This window comes from Rhipicephalus microplus, chromosome 5 (genome assembly GCF_043290135.1).
Source record: "Rhipicephalus microplus isolate Deutch F79 chromosome 5, USDA_Rmic, whole genome shotgun sequence".
Taxonomy (NCBI): domain Eukaryota; kingdom Metazoa; phylum Arthropoda; class Arachnida; order Ixodida; family Ixodidae; genus Rhipicephalus; species Rhipicephalus microplus.
This window is the reverse complement of record NC_134704.1, coordinates 99,892,339-99,910,220: the sequence shown is the minus strand read 5'-3', so window position 1 is coordinate 99,910,220 and position 17,882 is coordinate 99,892,339. Positions and strand designations below refer to the sequence as shown.

The 17,882-nt window shown below is 45.9% G+C and overlaps 2 protein-coding genes across 2 annotated transcripts; both read left to right on the top strand.

Annotated features, from left to right (window-relative positions):
• The first annotated feature begins 592 nt into the window (after positions 1-592).
• LOC142817332 (uncharacterized) lies at positions 593-2,147 on the top strand. The gene is made up of 3 exons (XM_075894368.1): positions 593-948; positions 1,008-1,624; positions 2,062-2,147. Exons 1-2 carry the CDS (start codon positions 752-754, stop codon positions 1,162-1,164), a joined length of 354 nt encoding a protein of 117 aa, XP_075750483.1. The 5' UTR covers positions 593-751; the 3' UTR covers positions 1,165-1,624; positions 2,062-2,147.
• Positions 2,148-7,198: 5,051 nt separating this feature from the next.
• On the top strand, positions 7,199-17,154 carry LOC119173407 (neprilysin-1). The gene is made up of 4 exons (XM_075894556.1): positions 7,199-7,300; positions 10,732-12,594; positions 13,354-13,704; positions 16,150-17,154. Exons 1-4 carry the CDS (start codon positions 7,199-7,201, stop codon positions 16,462-16,464), a joined length of 2,631 nt encoding a protein of 876 aa, XP_075750671.1. The 3' UTR covers positions 16,465-17,154.
• The last annotated feature ends 728 nt before the right edge of the window (positions 17,155-17,882 follow it).

Below are 17,882 nucleotides of genomic sequence, written 5' to 3'. Positions count from 1 at the left end.
GTGCTTCACCGCCGCTTGTCAGTTGATCGACACCCGACACTTTCTTTGCTGCTGTTGGTGCCATTGTGTATCGCTGTAATCTGACATGTAGGTTGCCCCGCCGCGCTGGTGTAGTGGCTAAGGTAGTCGGCTGCTGACCCGCAGGTCGTGGGATCGAATCCCGGCTGCAGCGGCTGCATTTCCGATGGAGGTGGTAATGTTGTAGGCCCGTGTGCTCAGTGGCGCAATTATGTAAAAATTCCAAATCCGGACGGAGGCGGTCTGTCGGTGACGTCAAAAAATGGGCGGTCCGCAGCGGTCGCGAGGACGAAGGGAAGTGAACAGCCAATGAGCGAAATGAAGCCTCGCGTCATCATTTTGACGTGGACTTGGGGACCGTATAGCAAAGTGAAAAGTGTTTATAACGTGTTGAAAAATGTTTAACTACTATTGATCATTATCAAATTGTGTTGGCACAAGTTTTCAAACGTTTATCAAAGAATACGGCACAATATAAACGTATTTTTCTCGTTATTGTTTTGAAATAAAGCTAAATTTAGCGGGACGGTACGTAGTGGCGCCAAGTACAACCCCGTTTCAAGCAGTTACTGTTTTCATATCTCCTCGACTATACAAACCTAAACGGCGCAACTTTCGAAGTTGTTGGCTCAGTCGAGCGCAATCGTGGCGGAGGTCAACTGTACCAGTAGTCAACAGCAGCAGCGGCTCATCGGCGTTATCCGAGGCTCAGCGCGCGCTGGTGCTCGCCTTTATGGACGAACATCCCCAGCTCGTGGCGAATGCCATCGAGCTGCGGCACGGCGTCACCATCACCGACCGGTGGCGGCTGTGGCAAGAGCTCAGCGACGCGCTGAACCATGAAGTGCCTGCGCAGGAATGGCAGGCTTGGTGGCGCAGGCCGGTGCACGAGGCCCGCCGTGACACCGCCGCCATCAGAGACGCACAAACGTGAGTGACCGTCGAATGGCACGGGCAATTTGTTCCGTGACATTAGTGTATATTTCCAGGGGCACTGTAGGGGGTTGGCTGCCTGGCTTCCGCGGCCGGGTTCTACAGTTGACTGGGATGACACGCTTCAGTGGCGTTTTTTGTCTCACCTATCAACAGGTAAGCACTGTGCCGCCGCAGTATCACGGGTTCCTGAGCGGTACCATGACAGTTTGATATCTGAAGGGGTGCCTTTAGCGGAACCTTGTTAAACGGGAATAAAGCACACGAGAAAGTAATCAACAGTGGGTAGGTTTAACTAAAATCTCAGTTTGCAGCCCTTGCAGTACAAGGGGTATTAATTTATCATAAAACACGCAATGACTGCGGGCAAGTGCATGCACTAAAATGGTAATACATGACATCAATGACCACTGAATAGCTGCAGAACATTTCCGCAGATGTTTGGTACTTAAGGTTGCAAAATAGCCAGAGTAACGAATACCCACTTTCTGAAAGATCATGCTTACTACACTTTCCAGCAGGCGAATGTTCCCACTGCTGCAGTGGAAATGGATGTGGAGGCCACTGAAGCGGCTGTAGATGGCAGTGACACAGTAACACGCAAGTATCTGAGAACTTAGTGCTTTATTGAGTGCAGGACTGGAACCTTGAGCAGGGCGACAAGGTGCTCAAGGTGAGTAGACCCTTTGTTTACATTTTACATGAGGGGCATAAGCATTCTACATGTTCTATTATGATGACTGAAACCAACTTGGGCTGTAAACAAGAACCATTCATTGTATTGAGGGCATGGTATCGGGTATCTGCAATGATAAACTGCCGGGCAAAAGGTTGGTTAGCCCTGGGGCTCTTTCATGGTGAGAGATGCATTTGAGGACATTAATAAAGAGCAGTTTCAACAAATGTTTGTAGGTCCGCACGAGGAGGGCATAGCTTGTACACAAAGCTTCCCACTTTCAAAGGATGTCATCAGGCCAGTTGATCTTCAACTGAGGGGAAATTGTTGTGCCCGTTGAAATTCTTGGCAGCAGGAGCAGCTTCCAACCACGGGATGGTTAAGGGTTTACCGGCAGGTCACTTAAACATTTACACCATGACGATTCATCGCAGGTGCTGTGGGAGATGAAAAATCAACCACCCGCATCGCTTCTGCAGCACGGCGTGTGGCAGCGGCACAGGAGAAGGCGGCAGCGGTGCAGGAGAGCATTGGCCATGGCTGAGGTCTTTCTGCGAAAAAGGGATACGTAGTTTAGTTTAATTTTTCGTCATGTGTTCAGTGTTTTTTCTTGTCATCATTCATTAATGATTTGTCGGTTTCAATGTGTTTAGGTGCTGCTGTTCATGTTCAATTTTATACGCTTCGGGAGACATATACATAGTTTAGTTTGTTTTTCGCCATGTTTTCAACTTTTTATCATTCATAATTGGTTTAGTGTTTTTGATATGTTTACGTGTTGCTGTTCATGTTCTATTTTATTAGTTTTTTGTTTGCATTTAGTACATATTACTAGATTTAGGTTAGCATTTACTTTGTACAAGGACTGCAGCATTTTTTATGTTCGATATATGCATTTCTCAATGTATGTTCGAGCTGTTCTAGTGGCAGTGTTTTTTACCCACATTTCAAAGGTGTCTAGTCATTCACACGGAGACCATGAGTGTATAGTTGACATTTTCTGTTAATGTTTCTGGGATATTTGTATTGTCCCACTGTGTTTTCTAGCTCACTGTGATTTTTATTCAGCATTACCACATAGTGTAGTAATGTGATATCTTTTTGCATCACACTGTTTTGCAGTTCACTGTGATATTTTCATTTCAGCCCAATGAGGCTGAAACAACTACATGAAACAACTACATGCAATGAGGCATGCAACAACTACATTCTGAATCTTGTTTGGGAGCGCTAAGCTAGTAAGTGGTCATCTCGCACAGTTTCACAAAGGAAAATGGTCATCACAGCAACATGCCAGCGATTGATTTCATCTAGTTTTCATTGTAAACGACTCTTTGCGGGAATAAATTTCGAACGTGGTATGGTTTAGGAGCCTCGAGATGGCTGAGCGAATTATTCATGCTGTATGTTATCAAAACAACTCGCCTGTTGTTTGCCGTCTTGATTTGCGTATTTTTAGCATTGCAGCATGACTGCAGTCGTGAATTCAAATTAAATGTTATTTTAACATTCACACAATGTTTAGGACAATGAGCAAAAAAACAGCACAACTTGACGAGCACAATTGCTCGTCAAGCCTGGCGTGCACAATTGAATGCTTGTAGTCAGTCACTATGAGAAGATATGGACTTATGTATCGTGTGTTCATACAACATGTTACTAATGGAATCTCGATTTTTATGCGTTCTGGTGAAAAGAATTTTGAGACGTTGCTGCATTGTTTGCACAATTTTGTGATAGCAACATTCAGCACAGAGTGCCGCTCATATATGCTTGCTCCAATCTAGTCAGTTGTGACTGTTATCGCTAATATGGAAAAGGGTGTTTCTGTTGCATATTTCATGTGCCATTTAAAGAAAATGCAGCATTTTGACATTGCCACCTTGCTTCATATTGAAACACAAGTAAGTACTTTGTGTATTCAAACGTGGCAGACACAGCCCTTTCATGTCTAGATGCACTAGAATCAGTGTAAATGAATTATGTGTGGGATATGAAAACATGAAAACTCACCGTTCCTGTGTACTTCAAAAAAGGTCCAAGACAGCGCTGCTGCCGTCTCTGAGCAGCACGTTGCGTGGTGTGAGCATATGGCTCCCCCTTGGCTCTCCATCGTCATCCTCAGCTGGTGGCATGTCCACGACATACTCGTCCAAGGTCCAGTCGCCTGCATGCAATGCAATGTTGTGGAGAGCAAAGCAAGCATAGATGATTTGCGCTGCCCGATCGGGGTTGTAGAGCATCGTTCGAAAGTGCTGCAAGCAGCGGAACTTGCTTATCAACACGGCGATACACCTTTACACAACATTGTGCATGGATGCGTGCTCCTTGTTGTACCGGCCTTCGGAAGCGTTGCACGGTTGACTGCCAAGGACTGGAATTAGGAGCCATGGCTTGAGGGGATAGCCTGTGTCTCCTGCAATGTAAGCATAAAAGCTGAGTGCTCTGCCCAGATAGTACACATTAATACTTACCAAGCAGATATTCGCCAGGCTGCAGATGTGCAGCTAGGCGTGCACGCAGTGGGTTGTGTTCCCACACCCAGGAGTCATGGCACGAGTCTGGGAATCATGGGTCTATGACAATTATGCGCAGCCATGCTTTGCACATCTGCGATGAGGAGCGATATAAAATAGTACTGCATTTATACTCAGAATAAATCCCTTTTTTCTCCGCATATGCAGGAAACAATGCGTACTAGTACAGTCATTGGTACAAGGAGCTTCACTTAGAAGGAAACACAGGGTGTAGCACACTGAGGAGGGGGGAGGGTGGGGGCAACGGCCCCACCTCTGCTGTACACATGGCTACGACTTCCACTGAATGATCGATAAGTGAAAAGCTACGCGTTGCTCTTGGGAAAGAACACTCGTAAATACCAAAGCCAGCTCATGCAATTGTGATTGTAAGCACTTTCGTGTTGGAAATACTTCCCTGTCGTGTATATACTTCTGCTACGTCTGCTGCCCATATTACAGATTACCTCTAAAATGCACAATTCAATGCGTATGCATGCCAGTGCAAAAACGGCAACTGGCTCACGCACAAAACACTTGCCACTTATTACCGAGGCCTTGCGAGCCACCATCTAGCTCGCACCCAATTCCCTGCAGGTTCTTTTTCATTCGTTGCATTATTACTTTTTCCAGCTTTGGCGTCACAACTGAACAATTGCTCCGAAGGGCGAGTAATAAACGATCCTAACAGTACTTACGATCATGACGTTCAGGACATAATAGCCCCTTCTGGACAAGAAGCTCGCCGTGTCGGCCAGTCTGAATCCCTCTGGCTTGCGAATGGTGACCAACGTGCCATCGGCACACGCCAGCACCCCTGGGATGCAACCGCGTAGCACAAACTCCACCTTTGCCTCATCCTTAGCAGCTGTTGTCAGTAGGAAGTCCGCCACCCTTTTTCTAGCAGCCACGGTAATGATCGCCTCCGTCACCTCGTGGATGGTATTGCTCACCGCCGGCTGAGACATGCCGATGTGTTCCTCGCGACCAATGCTCTTCTGGAAGCTACCGGTGGCGAAAAATCGCAACGCGCACAACACCTTTCTCTCTGTGGAAAGGCCACTGGCTCGCTGGCATCCGATGATAGGGTCAAGTTCGTCACACAAGCTAGGCACTGTTTGTTTGGAAAGACGAAAACATTGCCAGAACTCTTTTTCGCTGAACTCTTCTAATGCATCTTTTACCTCGCGTCGTCGCCTCTGCTCGGTTAAAGCTACCGCACAGGCAAGGCGAAGTACCGTGTCAGTGGGAAACGCCATGTTGTCTAAGTGCCCCGGTGCCGAAAAGTCGCGCATTTTTTCCATTTAAATCCAATCCAGGCCACCTTGCAGCCATTTCAATCCATCCGGTTGCTTTCGGACAGTCTCTCCGACCGTTCCTTCGCCTTTCTCCGAAAACCGAAAAAAAAAGAGTCACGTGACACCCCAGTCCACGTCACTCATAACGTCACAGCATTCGTCACAGCTTGTATGGGCCAATCGCGTGCGACTCAATGGAAGAGACCGCCTTTGTCCGGATTTGGAACTTTTACATAATTGCGCCACAGATTTGGGTGCACGTTAAAGAACCCCAGGTGGTCGAAATTTCCGGAGGCCTCCACTACGGCGTCTCTAATAATCATGTGGTGGTTTTGTGACGGTAAATACCACATACCAATCAATCAATAAATCAATCTGACGTGTAGGTTACTGGCTACAAGTTCAGCCTCATAAACAGTTTTAATCTTTTACCTACAGACTGCTCCTTTCGTTCACATCATGACCACGTGACACTATGCCCATAAGAAGAGTCCAGGTTTGTTAGTTCATATCTTGAAACCGAGGAACTCGGTCTTTAAATAAACACTTACACAAGAACTAGTGGCGTAGCCTAGGAGTGGCAGACCGGGCCCATGCCTTCCCCGTCAGGAAAGAAATTTCGGCCTATACGCCACTGACAAAAAGAGAAGTGTCCCAGTGACTGTAATTGTCGTAGCTATTGTGTACGTGTTTTTCGAAGGCAGGGTTCCTGGATTCCAGGTCATGCACGTCGCCAGCATTGACTACGTAGCCCACTGGAATTCTGGGACAACACTGCAGTGGAATGCTATCATACCAACTAAGAAATACCTGTACAATGCACTCACTTTTCAGTCTTTCAGGGTTTGAAGGAGCGTATAATTATGAACTGCTCAGCAGGCGAGAGGAGTACGAAAATGCTGAAGCTGCCTACCACTTTCTCTTTATTACAGCATTCGCTGTAATGTGAACTTCATTTTCTAAACTTGAAATTTGATGAATAGGCTCTGCTTAGAACATGGCATAAACAAGCCGAAGCAGGACATGTGTGCTAACTTTCAGATGATTATGCGACAATATAACATAGCATAACATAAAATAAAATATTATATTGTTCAGCAATTCTCCTGAAAGTATCGCCTTTCAAAAAACAGACAACCTTTACAATGGTACACCCACGTCACAGGCAAACATTATAAACTCTGTCAACACCCGATAAAAGTAATATTCGTTTAAAACACGACTTTTAAAACAATGGATCTATGAAAGCAAGTGAACTTTTATTTCAATTGAAATAAAATGCTGCCACTAGCCCCAGTTCACCGATAATACGGAGCCCTCGACTTATGCTACGTTACCATTATTAGCTATGTACGGAACATCTTGGCTCGTAGAATTAACCAATGAGGCAATGATTGCATGACGCTGCACCACCATACCTGCAAAGCCTAGGGAACGTACGTATGCAATAATAATGCTCTCTGCGCTGCAGAATATGAAATATTCAACGACGAGACGTAACAAAAGCAAAAAGGACACAAAAAAACAAAACAAAAAACAAGGAACACGAAATACTGCCGAATCTGGCGTTATCCAAGTTTGCGCGCTTGCTCACTCGCGCAATAAATCAATAAAGTAATCAATCAATCAATCAATCAATCAATCAATAGATTCATCTAGATGTACTAATGTGCACATTACGACATCGCAGTTCTTCAGGTGTACTAGAGAGAATACGGGGTCGTTTGCAGACGGATCAAACTCACACGACCAACGGAATGCATTGCGCGCAGGTGAACGATGTTTGGGAGAACCAGGAAAATCTCCAAGACGAAGAGATTGGCCAGGAAGGTGAATTTATTGAGATGGTCCTCGTCATGGTGAGTGCCCGCACAGCGATATCGACAAGCTGTACCGATAGAACGACCGTGCGAAGGGACGCAAAAAAAAAACAGATCATGTGATTTCTGCTGAGTGGACCTGCGTTTATCGCCATCGACAAGCCCAGCATAACGTCTACTTCAACGACGACTGCGTCAGAATTGTGAAAACGCTTCAAGTGTCTGTACGCTCTTGCTTTAGCGTGGAAAAAAAAAATCGTGGAAGCTATCAGCATAGCAAGAAGTACGTAAAGTATCTGAAAGCCTTTGCTTGCTCAGAACACATTTTCAATGATGCTCTCTTCTAGGCTGATGAAAAACGTTGATGGTTAGAGCATCGGGCCTCCACGCTAGAGGTACAGAGCCTAAAGGGACACTAAAGAGCAAAACAACTCCTAACTTTAAATTAAAGTACAATTTTACAATTACGAAAACATAGCCCTTACTGCGACACGATGCTTGGTAAGCAATAAAACACGCCAAAAGAAAATGTAGAATGAGACGCCACCTGGAGGTTCCTGCACCAGAAAACGTGACGTCATAAATTTTGAAGGCGTGTATGGGGCCCTACGTGGCTTTTATTAAAAAAAAATGAAGCCCATGGTTATGTGTGGGTGCCGCAGACCCAGCATGTGAATATTCGGAAACGTTCATCGAGCCAAGGCAGCGAGAATACAAAAACATTTTTTAGAACTGCTCACGTCGCACGCCGAGACGTCGGCACGAATTTGAAAAATGAAACTTGATCCATTATTTTTCCCACTAGTAATGAATTTCTTGCAGTAAAACAGATATGATAATATTGTTACGAATAGATATAGCACCTGGTACTATATAAACTTTTTATTTAGGGCGAACTTGAGTCCGTAAACGCAAAACTAAAAAATGGCAGCATATCCACGGAGTGAATGATGGAGAGTGGGGCGAAGCATACGTCCGTCCATGCGTCCGTCTGTGTGACCGTCCATGCGTCTGTTCGTGCGCCCGTCCCTGCGTTCGTTCATGCATCCGCCCCTGCGTCTGTTCATGCGTCCATCCATGCATCCGTCTGTGTGTCCGTTCGTCCATCTATTCAACACTCCAAGTCCCACCATCTCGCATCTTTTTATCATATATTCCCCATATAGAAGCACCGCCATTCAGTGGACATTCCAAGGACTAAACGAGAGGTGGCACACGCACACTTTCTGACGGCTTGCGCTTCGGGTCTACTTCCCACCTTCAACCACCTTGAGTTCATGGTATATACTAGTTCACCGTATTCATGGCACTGCGGCCCAATGCTCGCTAAACCTTTCTAAAACCAAGGAGGTCACGCCCAGCGAGTATAACGTAGCAACCTTTTCCTGTCAGATAGTGCTCAATGTACATGCCAGTGGCTGCTAATGTGAAATGGGAGACAGGAGGATTCAGCTTTTAATTTTTTACAGCTTGCGCTTCGTATCTGCTTCCCCCCTTTAACCACCTCGAATTCATTCATGGTATATACTAGTTCATTGTATCCATGGCCCTGCGGCTCAACGCTCGCTAAACCTTTTTAAAACTAAGGAGGTTACACCCAGCGAGTATAGTGTAGCAACCCTTTCTTGTCCGATAGTGCTCAATGTACATGCCGATGGCTGCTAATGGGGATCGCAGCGAGCGCGTTGACTAAAAGCCGAATGCTCCTGTCTCTCATTCCCCATTAGCAGCCATTGGCATGTACATTGAGCACTATTTTTCATTTTTAAACAACGCACAGAAGAAATCTCTCACCGGCACCACCTTGGAGGTCAAATGTTATACCTATTTCGGGTATGTGCCACTGGTAGTTACGTACTACGAGGGACGCACAAGCCATGCCATAAAGAGCTTCGCCCCTAAAATGGTCAACCAAAAAAAAAAATGTCTCTTGCTCGCTGACTTCATCTTCGTCGGTCTCTTCCTCTGCCCCTCGAGTCTCGTGCCGGTCCCGTGGCGTAGCATCGTGGCGCGTGCAGGATGGCGTTCCATGGCGAGGCTTTCTTGCTACTTGTGTGGCGGCTTTTACGAACGCGAATTTTGTTACGCGTCTTCTGCGATGGTCGAGCTGTGGCAATATTGTTCTTAAAGTCGAGTTTATCAATTTAAATCAAGTCATTGTTCCTCTTTTCTATCCCTTTGAATCCCGTTGTCAGAACATTATAAACGTCTTTATTCGCGTTTGTTAATATTAATCTGGTGGGCATTCGTAGACAATTTATACACGAACAAATAAGGGCAAACGAAAATGCGTTGCTTCGTGTTTAGATCAGCGTGCGTTAAGTGCGAACTATTTCTGACTCGTTGGAATTTACAGAGCTGAGCTAGTTAAGAATGATTCATTTTAAAAGAATCGGAGTGCAAACAAAGATACAAAGAGGCTGTGAAGTTGTAGTGTCTTGACTGCCTTTTGTCTGTGTTTCTCAACTCAGTCTTTTAGAATGATTTCTGAAAGGATGTATATCGTTAATCTGCAGTCACCTCTGATGACCACGTAATTAGCGGTGCGAGATCATACACTCAAGACTTGGCGCATACGGAAGCTGATGCTCCTTTGTAATAGCTTCTTCGCACTTTGTTTGTGACTGTAAATATGCCCTTCGCTGACGTCACATGGGCACATCTGTGTGTTTTACACCAGAAGCTGGATTGTACATTCACCCAGAATCAGTCCTTCTAGCCGAAAATTTTCCATTCGCATTAAAATGTAGAGGTTAGTAGTGATGAACGGCTCGCTCATGAAAGGTTCAAGAGACAACTTCAGAGTCCCAGAAAGCATTATAATTCAGGTTCTTTAGTGTCGTATTGTCTTTATCTCCAGAAACAGCGATGATATAAGGTTCTGTAAATAATCCTCCGTTTATTGGTTTGTAAGTGACTCACAGAAGAAAGTGGTTTGCCGCATCTTGTACTGAAAAAACAAGTCATTACATTACAACATTAGTGATTGCGGTATATCAAAGCAACAATTGTGTGTCTATGCAGCCTACTTTTTGTACTTATATGTCACCTCTTTTTGCTTTTATGCTATTTCTGTGTTTTTGTTATTATGCTGCTCCTTGTACTGTGATAATTATTATTCAATGTAGCACTGTTTGCTGAACTTTTTTCGCGTAGCGAAGCCACGTCCGGCCGAATGGCCTTTAGCTTCGCTTCATTTTTCTGTATTATCTACAGAAATAAAATCTGTTCATTTCATTTCATTTCATTTCGTGTTCGTCATACGCAAAACTTAAATTAATTTTGTATGTTCAACTCGGGGATTTCGATTCACACCTTTCAGCGGCTTTGTTTTTATGCGAAAAAAACAACGAGTGTTTGACGGGCAGTGGTGTGTAAAACGAGTGTTTGATGGGCAGTGGTGTGTTAGCAGAACCACGTTCATTCTTTGATTGAAAGCCGTAGAACTGGCTCGACATTTTCTTTCACAGGCTACTGAGAACGAAGATCAAGTGGAGGAAAGTGGCATTAGAAGCGCCAGCGAGGTATCGCATGCTTCAGTCATGGAGGCCGACCCGGAAACAGGAGTGGTCCGAGCCGTTCAGTCGGCTCCTCCGGGTCCAACTGGTCCTCCACCTAAAGCCGCCGTCTCACCGCACATCGCCGAGCTGATCGAAGAGCAGAAGCTAAAGGCGGACAAGGAGGCTGATCAGATGGACAAGGAGATGCGCGACGTCGAGCTTACTTCGGTAGAGCTGTTTCCGGAGAGCAGGCTAGTCATTCTTCTCGCCTTGCTCTGCATCCTCTGGATTCTGTTTCTCATCCTGAGCGCCGCGGTCAAGCACGGCGTCAGGCCCGGCTGTGACACTACGACCAGCGCTGGTGGAGGCTCCCACGACCACGACCACAGCACGGAGCCACCTACCGAGAGCGACGAAACGTCGCCTAGTGGCCCACCGGCTGGTCCCACCGGCAGTACGTCCCCTACCGGTCCTGTCGGACCTACAGGGTCCACACGCTCTACCGAAAAGCCGCTTAGCGACGTGTATATCTGCTATACCGAGTACTGCAAAAAGGAAGGCGAGTACTTAGGAAGCCTGACATCGAAGTCCTCCAAGCGGGCTTGTGACGACTTCTACGAGTACGTATGCGAGGCCTGGAAGAAGTACGCAACTCCGCTGCGCGACAATCAGCCTGGCGCCGCTGTGTCTACTGACACCCTGCTACAAAGGGCCATGGAGGACCGCTTGCTGGCGTACATCAAGGATCCGACGCACGCCGACGTGACACCGGCGCGCACAATGCACGAGCTATGTACGAACCGAGCCGACGCTGACGCGGTACTTCTGAGTGCGAAAGAGTTGTTCCGCAGCTGGGGCTACGAATGGCCCCGCACCGCCAGTTCTGGAGGCACACCGGATGACGTGTGGCGGTTCGCTGGCAAGCTGCTGAGAGTCCTCGGGGTTCCCTCGATTGTGGGTGTCGAAATAGGCCTGGAGCCGCGCGACCTGGACAAGACAATCATCGAGGTGGGACCCCCTAAGGGGACCATCTTCTACGCCAAGGACGTCTCAAACCATCGAGTCATGGCACTTTTCACAGACGCAGTCAAGTCTGCTGTGCAAGAGCTCATTCCCCAGGATCCCGCTGCTGCCAACGCCGCTGGCACGGACGTGTCGATCGCTCTTGCGGCGCTCTCGCTGCTTCATCTGGACGACCTGGGAACTTCACCACTCGACTTCGAGGTCGGTAGTTTTGGGGCACTGGGGAAGGGCGTGCAGGCATTCATGGGCGTCGTATTTGAGAAAGTGACATCCTTTAGTGCCGGTACTCGAATAATGGTGCACCGGGGTCAACTGGTGCGACGTGACATCGACAGTACCGTAAACAGCGCACCACCTCGAGCGATGCTCAATTACCTTGGTCTTCTCGCCCTGGTGTCACTGGCTCCGTTTCTGCCGGACCGGTTCACTCAACTACGCGCGCTTCACTCGGTGTACTGTATGGGTCGTGCCGAGGCCCCGACCACGGAGCGGCTTTGCCTTCGCGCTACGATACAGGCGTACCCGGCATGCATCTTGGCAGCTTCTCGAAAGGTGCACAAGGACGTACAGCTGTCCCTGTGGCTTTCCCAGCTGGAGACACTTTTCGTTGGCTACGTGCGTGGCGTTTCTTGGATGGACAACCTCACGTCGCTCTTCGTTCGCTACAAGATGCGCCACCACCGCTTCGAGAGGTTCTTTCCAGCCAAGACACTAGATGAATGCAAGGAAGTCTCTACTCGAGGCACACCTAAGGCCATGAATGCTTTCGTAGGTGCGGTCAGTCTGCGGCAAACGGAGATACTCAGTCAGGTGCTGGGCCCTTTTTTATGTTCTCTGTCGTGTTACATGTCGTATAAGTGAGGCCCTCGTTATTCAATTTAATGTGTTTATTAGTATCGTAGTCAATAATATGGTTATGTAGCAATATTCCATTCTGGTGGGAAATAGCAGGTGTGGGTGAGTAGAATTCAAAAATACCATGCATTAATACTGCAGAACATTCTTAATTTTAGTGTACTTCCGTGATTATTGTGACCTGTTTTGTCTAAGCGTGTGTGTGAGAGAGCGGGAAAAACACTTTAGGCTTGCTAAGTGGCGTTTCTGGAGATTTCGTTAGGAATGCCATACATCAATTTTACTTTACTAATTTTATTAATATATGTGTTGCTATTTATGAGTTTGGTATAGGCAGTGCTAGCTGTGGTTGAATTCAGCCGTTTACGATTATCTTAAAAAACGACGAATGAGAAAGGCAGATTGCATAAAGCATTCCAAATTTGTGGATTTTTTTGTTTTGATTCGCCGGCCCAGTTTAGTAATCACGCTTAGCGGTTCGTTCCTTCAGTCACTCGCCAAACCAGTGTCATGGGTAAAGCGCCGGCTACCGAGCATTCTCCGATAACTCTTATCTCCAACTGTTCACAATACAGGACTTCCGTACACACGGTGAACCGAGATCGTATATCCTTGCCTTGAACACTTCTTCGTAGGGATTTTATTGCTCTTTTTATGTTTCTGGGTTAGGCGTACCCTCATATTCTGTACGGTTTTCTTTTTTCCGGTGTCCAGTACGGCAAGAGCCTGCTCCCCGTCGGTCTGGCGTCACCACTGTCCGTCTGGGCCCGGTATCGGCTGTGCCTGCAGCTGATACAGATACCCGTCGGGCTGGTCAACAGTTCGGTGCCCACGGATGGCACGGCCTTCGCGCTGCACCTGTCGCGCTTCGCGGTGCGCCTGTACGCGGGCCTGTCGCAGCTGCTGTACGAAGGCACCGTGTACGAGCTGGAGATTCCGCTGTACTTCACCGAGGAAGCGGAGCGCGCTTTCGACGAGGCGCTCGACTGCCTGCTCTGCGACGCGCGACGCCGTTTCCCGTACGGACTCGACGTTGACCGGGTGCGCAACGCCCTCCTCGAACAGGTGGGCACGGCTACTTTCATACAATGCCAGATGTGAAGTGAAGTGAAATGAAGTGAACTTTATTGCCACATATATCAAAACATGTTTAAACAACAAGGATGGTGGGATAAAAGCTGCATGTAGGCAGCTTGACTAGTCCCACCTCCCATAACAACAACAGCAGCAACAAACATTAACAAGCATTCTTACTTGTCACAATAGTAAAATAGGAATACATAAAGCAAAGCGATAAGAGAAGAAGCAAAAAAGTATGAAACAAACATTCTCAACAGACACAATCATAAACAACAAACATTGGTGTTTATAAAATTAGTTGAAGCACTCTCTTTTTGGAAATATGACGTATGTTGTCATCGCTTAATTTATATTTGTTTAGTATTGAAGGAAGGCGGTAGGAAAGTGTTTGAAAACCGTAGTCTATGCGTGGTCGCGGAACTGCCCAATGTTCAGTGTGTCGGTTTATGCAATATGATTGATTTATTGACAAGTTAGCGATGTTCCTCATATCAGTACTGCCCTTAATCGTTTCATGTTTAAAATAACTTATAAGCTGATACTCATAAAAATGATCAACTCGGGTAATTTTGAACTTCAAAAATAGGTCGCGCGTCAGCTCATTATAAGGTACATCAGCAATAGCCCGAAGGGCTTGCTTCTGTAGTGTGACCAAATTTTCTAATGATTGTTTGATGTACACAAGGAAGAAAAAAGAAGGTCATAACCTCGATTTTCAATTATGTTTGACATGTGGGTGAATCCTTATGTGTCCACGAATAAGGTTGTGATACGCATAATATCGAGCACTTGAATTGTAAACACATTTTTATATGCATGCAAGTGGCCTGAAAATTGGGCAACACTGGTGCACTTGAGGGCCTTGACGTAAAAAAAAGCTTCTTGCTAAGCGAGTGTCTACGTTCCGGCGAATGATCGCTCCGTGGTCAGTCACACGTGCCATTGGGATATTCAAGCTTTTTTTTCATCTTGTTATTGAAATTTAACGATTCTGAGAGGCTATAACGTTTATAGAAGACCACGGCTCTGCTCCATGCTGCGTACGACGTCACACACTCCACGGTGAAGTCGCGGCTGCTAGCGGTGGGCAAGATTTACAGCCGGTGACTTGAAGTGCTGAAACGTTTTTGGCTGTAGCTTTTTGCACATAAGTTTATGCACCAATAGACCCTCTGCTTCTACTTCCAACTTAATGTTGCGTGACCGTGTCATGGCTCCTTTTATTTGTGGAACACGAAACAGCTGAACACGACACGTGCGTACACCAACAGGCTTTGTATCTTTGTACTCGTCCGTGCGCTATTCATCAGCATCATGTTGTGCTGCTATAAAAAAAAATAACGTTTCTGTAGCTAGCCCAACTTTTGTCCACTTAGGCAGAAAATCACTTTCAATTTCATCAGCTTAAGACATCCTTCCTGCTTGAATCACAATCATGTATACAGTGTGTCTTGTTCTACAATTGAAGTTTCTATAAATGTTCTATGAGAGCAAAACTACTGTCTTCGCAGACGGAATCTCAAGCCGAAGCGGGAATACTTTCGCGCAGCTTTAATGACATGAACCGAGTGACTATGAGAATGTTTTGGATTATTTTTTAATTATTGACTTTACGACATTTTTTATCTTAGTAAGTTACAGTGCGACACTACGCATGTCAGCTAAACTTTTTTTAAATCACAAAATTTGCACCTAATTTACCATAATAATTGTCCAACTTTAATGGCAACATCGAAACTGATTGCGCTTGGGGCAAAGTGAACGCTAATACTCTTGTTTTATGAGACCGCTATTACCCGTCACAGGAAAGTGACGAAACTTGTTTGAACTTCGTCGAATTTTGTATGCAGTGCGATCAGTTCGAAACAGTGCATATGAAGTTATTATGATGACCTCTGTTTGGCGCTGCATACAGAATGATTTATTAAGAGCTTCTACCACAAGTTTGATTACAAGCCCCATCTTCCTTTTCTTAACGTGCAGTACATGCTAAATTGAAATGCAAATTCTTAAATGGCCAGGTAAATGATGGTGTCAACGCGAAAAGATGCATGAACAATAAAGACCACAGTTTAGCTTAGAAAAAAAAAAGCAGGAGAGTTTTTTTTGTTGGTGTATCTTTTTGTGTTCCCACTGCATGATAAAATAGAACTTGCTTCACCAATCTGAAACCTTAGTTGCGAAAACTTGTCACTATAGAAAAACGGCTTTGTGCATTTAATTCTCTATACGACTATTTCAGTGAAAGCCTGCTTAACTTTACTTACTTAAATACTAATCATCAATAACGCACTCGTTCATTAAAATTATCTTCTTGGCCAATCATTTTTTATTCGCCCAGAGTTTCTTAACAAGCACCTAAATATAGCCTGGATATTCTGAAATTCAGTTCATTTTTTTTTTCGTTTTATTGCGTTTCGCTTCGTTAAGGTCCTGGCCCTCCAGCTGGCGTTCATGGCCTTCCGGAACCTGATGGGCGTGCGTCGCATCTGGCATCGCGACTTCCAGTATTCCACACTGTTGGGCGTCACGGCGGACCAGCTTTTTTTCCTCTACTACGCCCTAGACCACTGCGAGCTAAGCGACGAAGTCTATGAGTCGCACCAGTTTGAAGCGCATCGACGCCTGCCAGCCTCTGTACGCGTCAACATGGCTCTGCGCCAGTTCATGCATTTCGCGGACTCCTACGGTTGTGCGGCCCATACGCCCATGGCGGCCGGCGAACCCTGTCGCCTTCTCCGCTAGGGGCCGCCACCGTACTTTGAAATTGTTGGCCGCGCCACCTGTATGCATCGAACTGAATGTGTGGCGCAGCTCGATCTACGAACACTTTCAAGCTAGCATTTATAGAAAGGAAATCAAGTTATCTTGCGGATATTTTTGTAATTTTTACGTAATTGACCGTCGTATACGTCACCTGATGCTGATGGTACGATCGCTTAAAGTGAAATACTACCAGCGCGAATGGTGAACGCTCTTTATTTTCGACGAATTGGTTGCCTTGTGGACGATGGGACGTTTAGAGTGCCATAAGCTTTTTTTGTCACGAAACGTTGTCTAAGTTCTAAACAGGGTGGCTGCATTTCTTGCGTAAACTTCAGGTACACGTAGATTTGTCCTTCTAACTGAATGCATTTCGTGAAAAGACGCACTTAGAATTTTTTATCAGATTAAGACGCTTACGTTCGTATTCTTGTGAACGTTTTCATTTAACCAACAAGCAATGAAACTATAGCGTAAATCAAATACCGTAGTTTCTTGTACAAATATTTTTTCCGTATAGCATTTGTTCATTGTATACATTTTGTCTGTATGTAAACTGAGCGTGTCATGCGATACATAAGAAACATGAATTCATTGCGCATCATGTTAATGGACAAAGCAGCCATATGGGATGTCCCATGTGCCTCATAAAGAATATTGTCCAGCTTTGTATTGTACGGTCTCAACTGAAATGCCTTGCTTTCGTTCGAAAACCTTCGTATAATGGAAAGCATGTTTTTTTTTGTAAGCTGTTTGCATTCACAAAAAAGTGTGTACCTCGTGCTTGTGCACTTTGTTCTTTACAGTCGCATCATTTTCATGAGAAACTTTCAATTCATGTCGCAAATGCGCTATAGATATGGAGAGAACTACCTCAGAAACCAGCGCGCCCTGGTGTTGGTTCACGTGACTTGACATACTGACTAAAGAGAAGTCTTCCCACAGTGCCCCTAGTGGGGCAATCACGTACTACGAGTACAGGTTGCTGAAGTGTACTATTCTACTTACTTTCATGTACTCCGCCATGCGTGTTTCTTTTTTCGGCTTGGATTGTCTCACTTCCAAGTTCGGATGGCCAGTCGGCTTTACCTCGTCGTAACCCGAGTAAACGAAAGTGCCGTTAATACAAAGCGAATGAACCACAGCTCTTCGACTCGGGTTGCGAAAGGTAAAGTCAATCGTTAACCCAGCTTTCCAAAGCATTTGGAAGCAGCAGGAGGAAGTATAGGTAGCATGAAGCCAGACTCATCGCAAGGAATAACAATGGAAATTGACAAAAAGCGAGCGCAGACAGATGCTGCGCAAGGCAGCACTGTAGGCTTTGAAAAACCACGTCGATTGCCCCTCGTTAACTTCACGCCTACATGCGTTGGAGCTCTCTTCGCAGCTCTATTAACAGA

What these genes read in the sequence shown, in the direction of transcription:
- LOC142817332 (XM_075894368.1), top strand. Translation starts at nt 752, where the DNA reads ATGGACGAACATCCCCAGCTCGTGGCGAATGCCATCGAGCTGCGGCAC. An exon ending in GCCATCAGAGACGCACAAAC is followed by an intron (nt 949 to 1,007) that starts GTGAGTGACCGT and finishes GTATATTTCCAG; the next exon opens with GGGCACTGTAGGGGGTTGGC.
- LOC119173407 (XM_075894556.1), top strand. Translation starts at nt 7,199, where the DNA reads ATGCATTGCGCGCAGGTGAACGATGTTTGGGAGAACCAGGAAAATCTC. An exon ending in TTGAGATGGTCCTCGTCATG is followed by an intron (nt 7,301 to 10,731) that starts GTGAGTGCCCGC and finishes TTTCTTTCACAG; the next exon opens with GCTACTGAGAACGAAGATCA. An exon ending in GCAACGCCCTCCTCGAACAG is followed by an intron (nt 13,705 to 16,149) that starts GTGGGCACGGCT and finishes CGCTTCGTTAAG; the next exon opens with GTCCTGGCCCTCCAGCTGGC.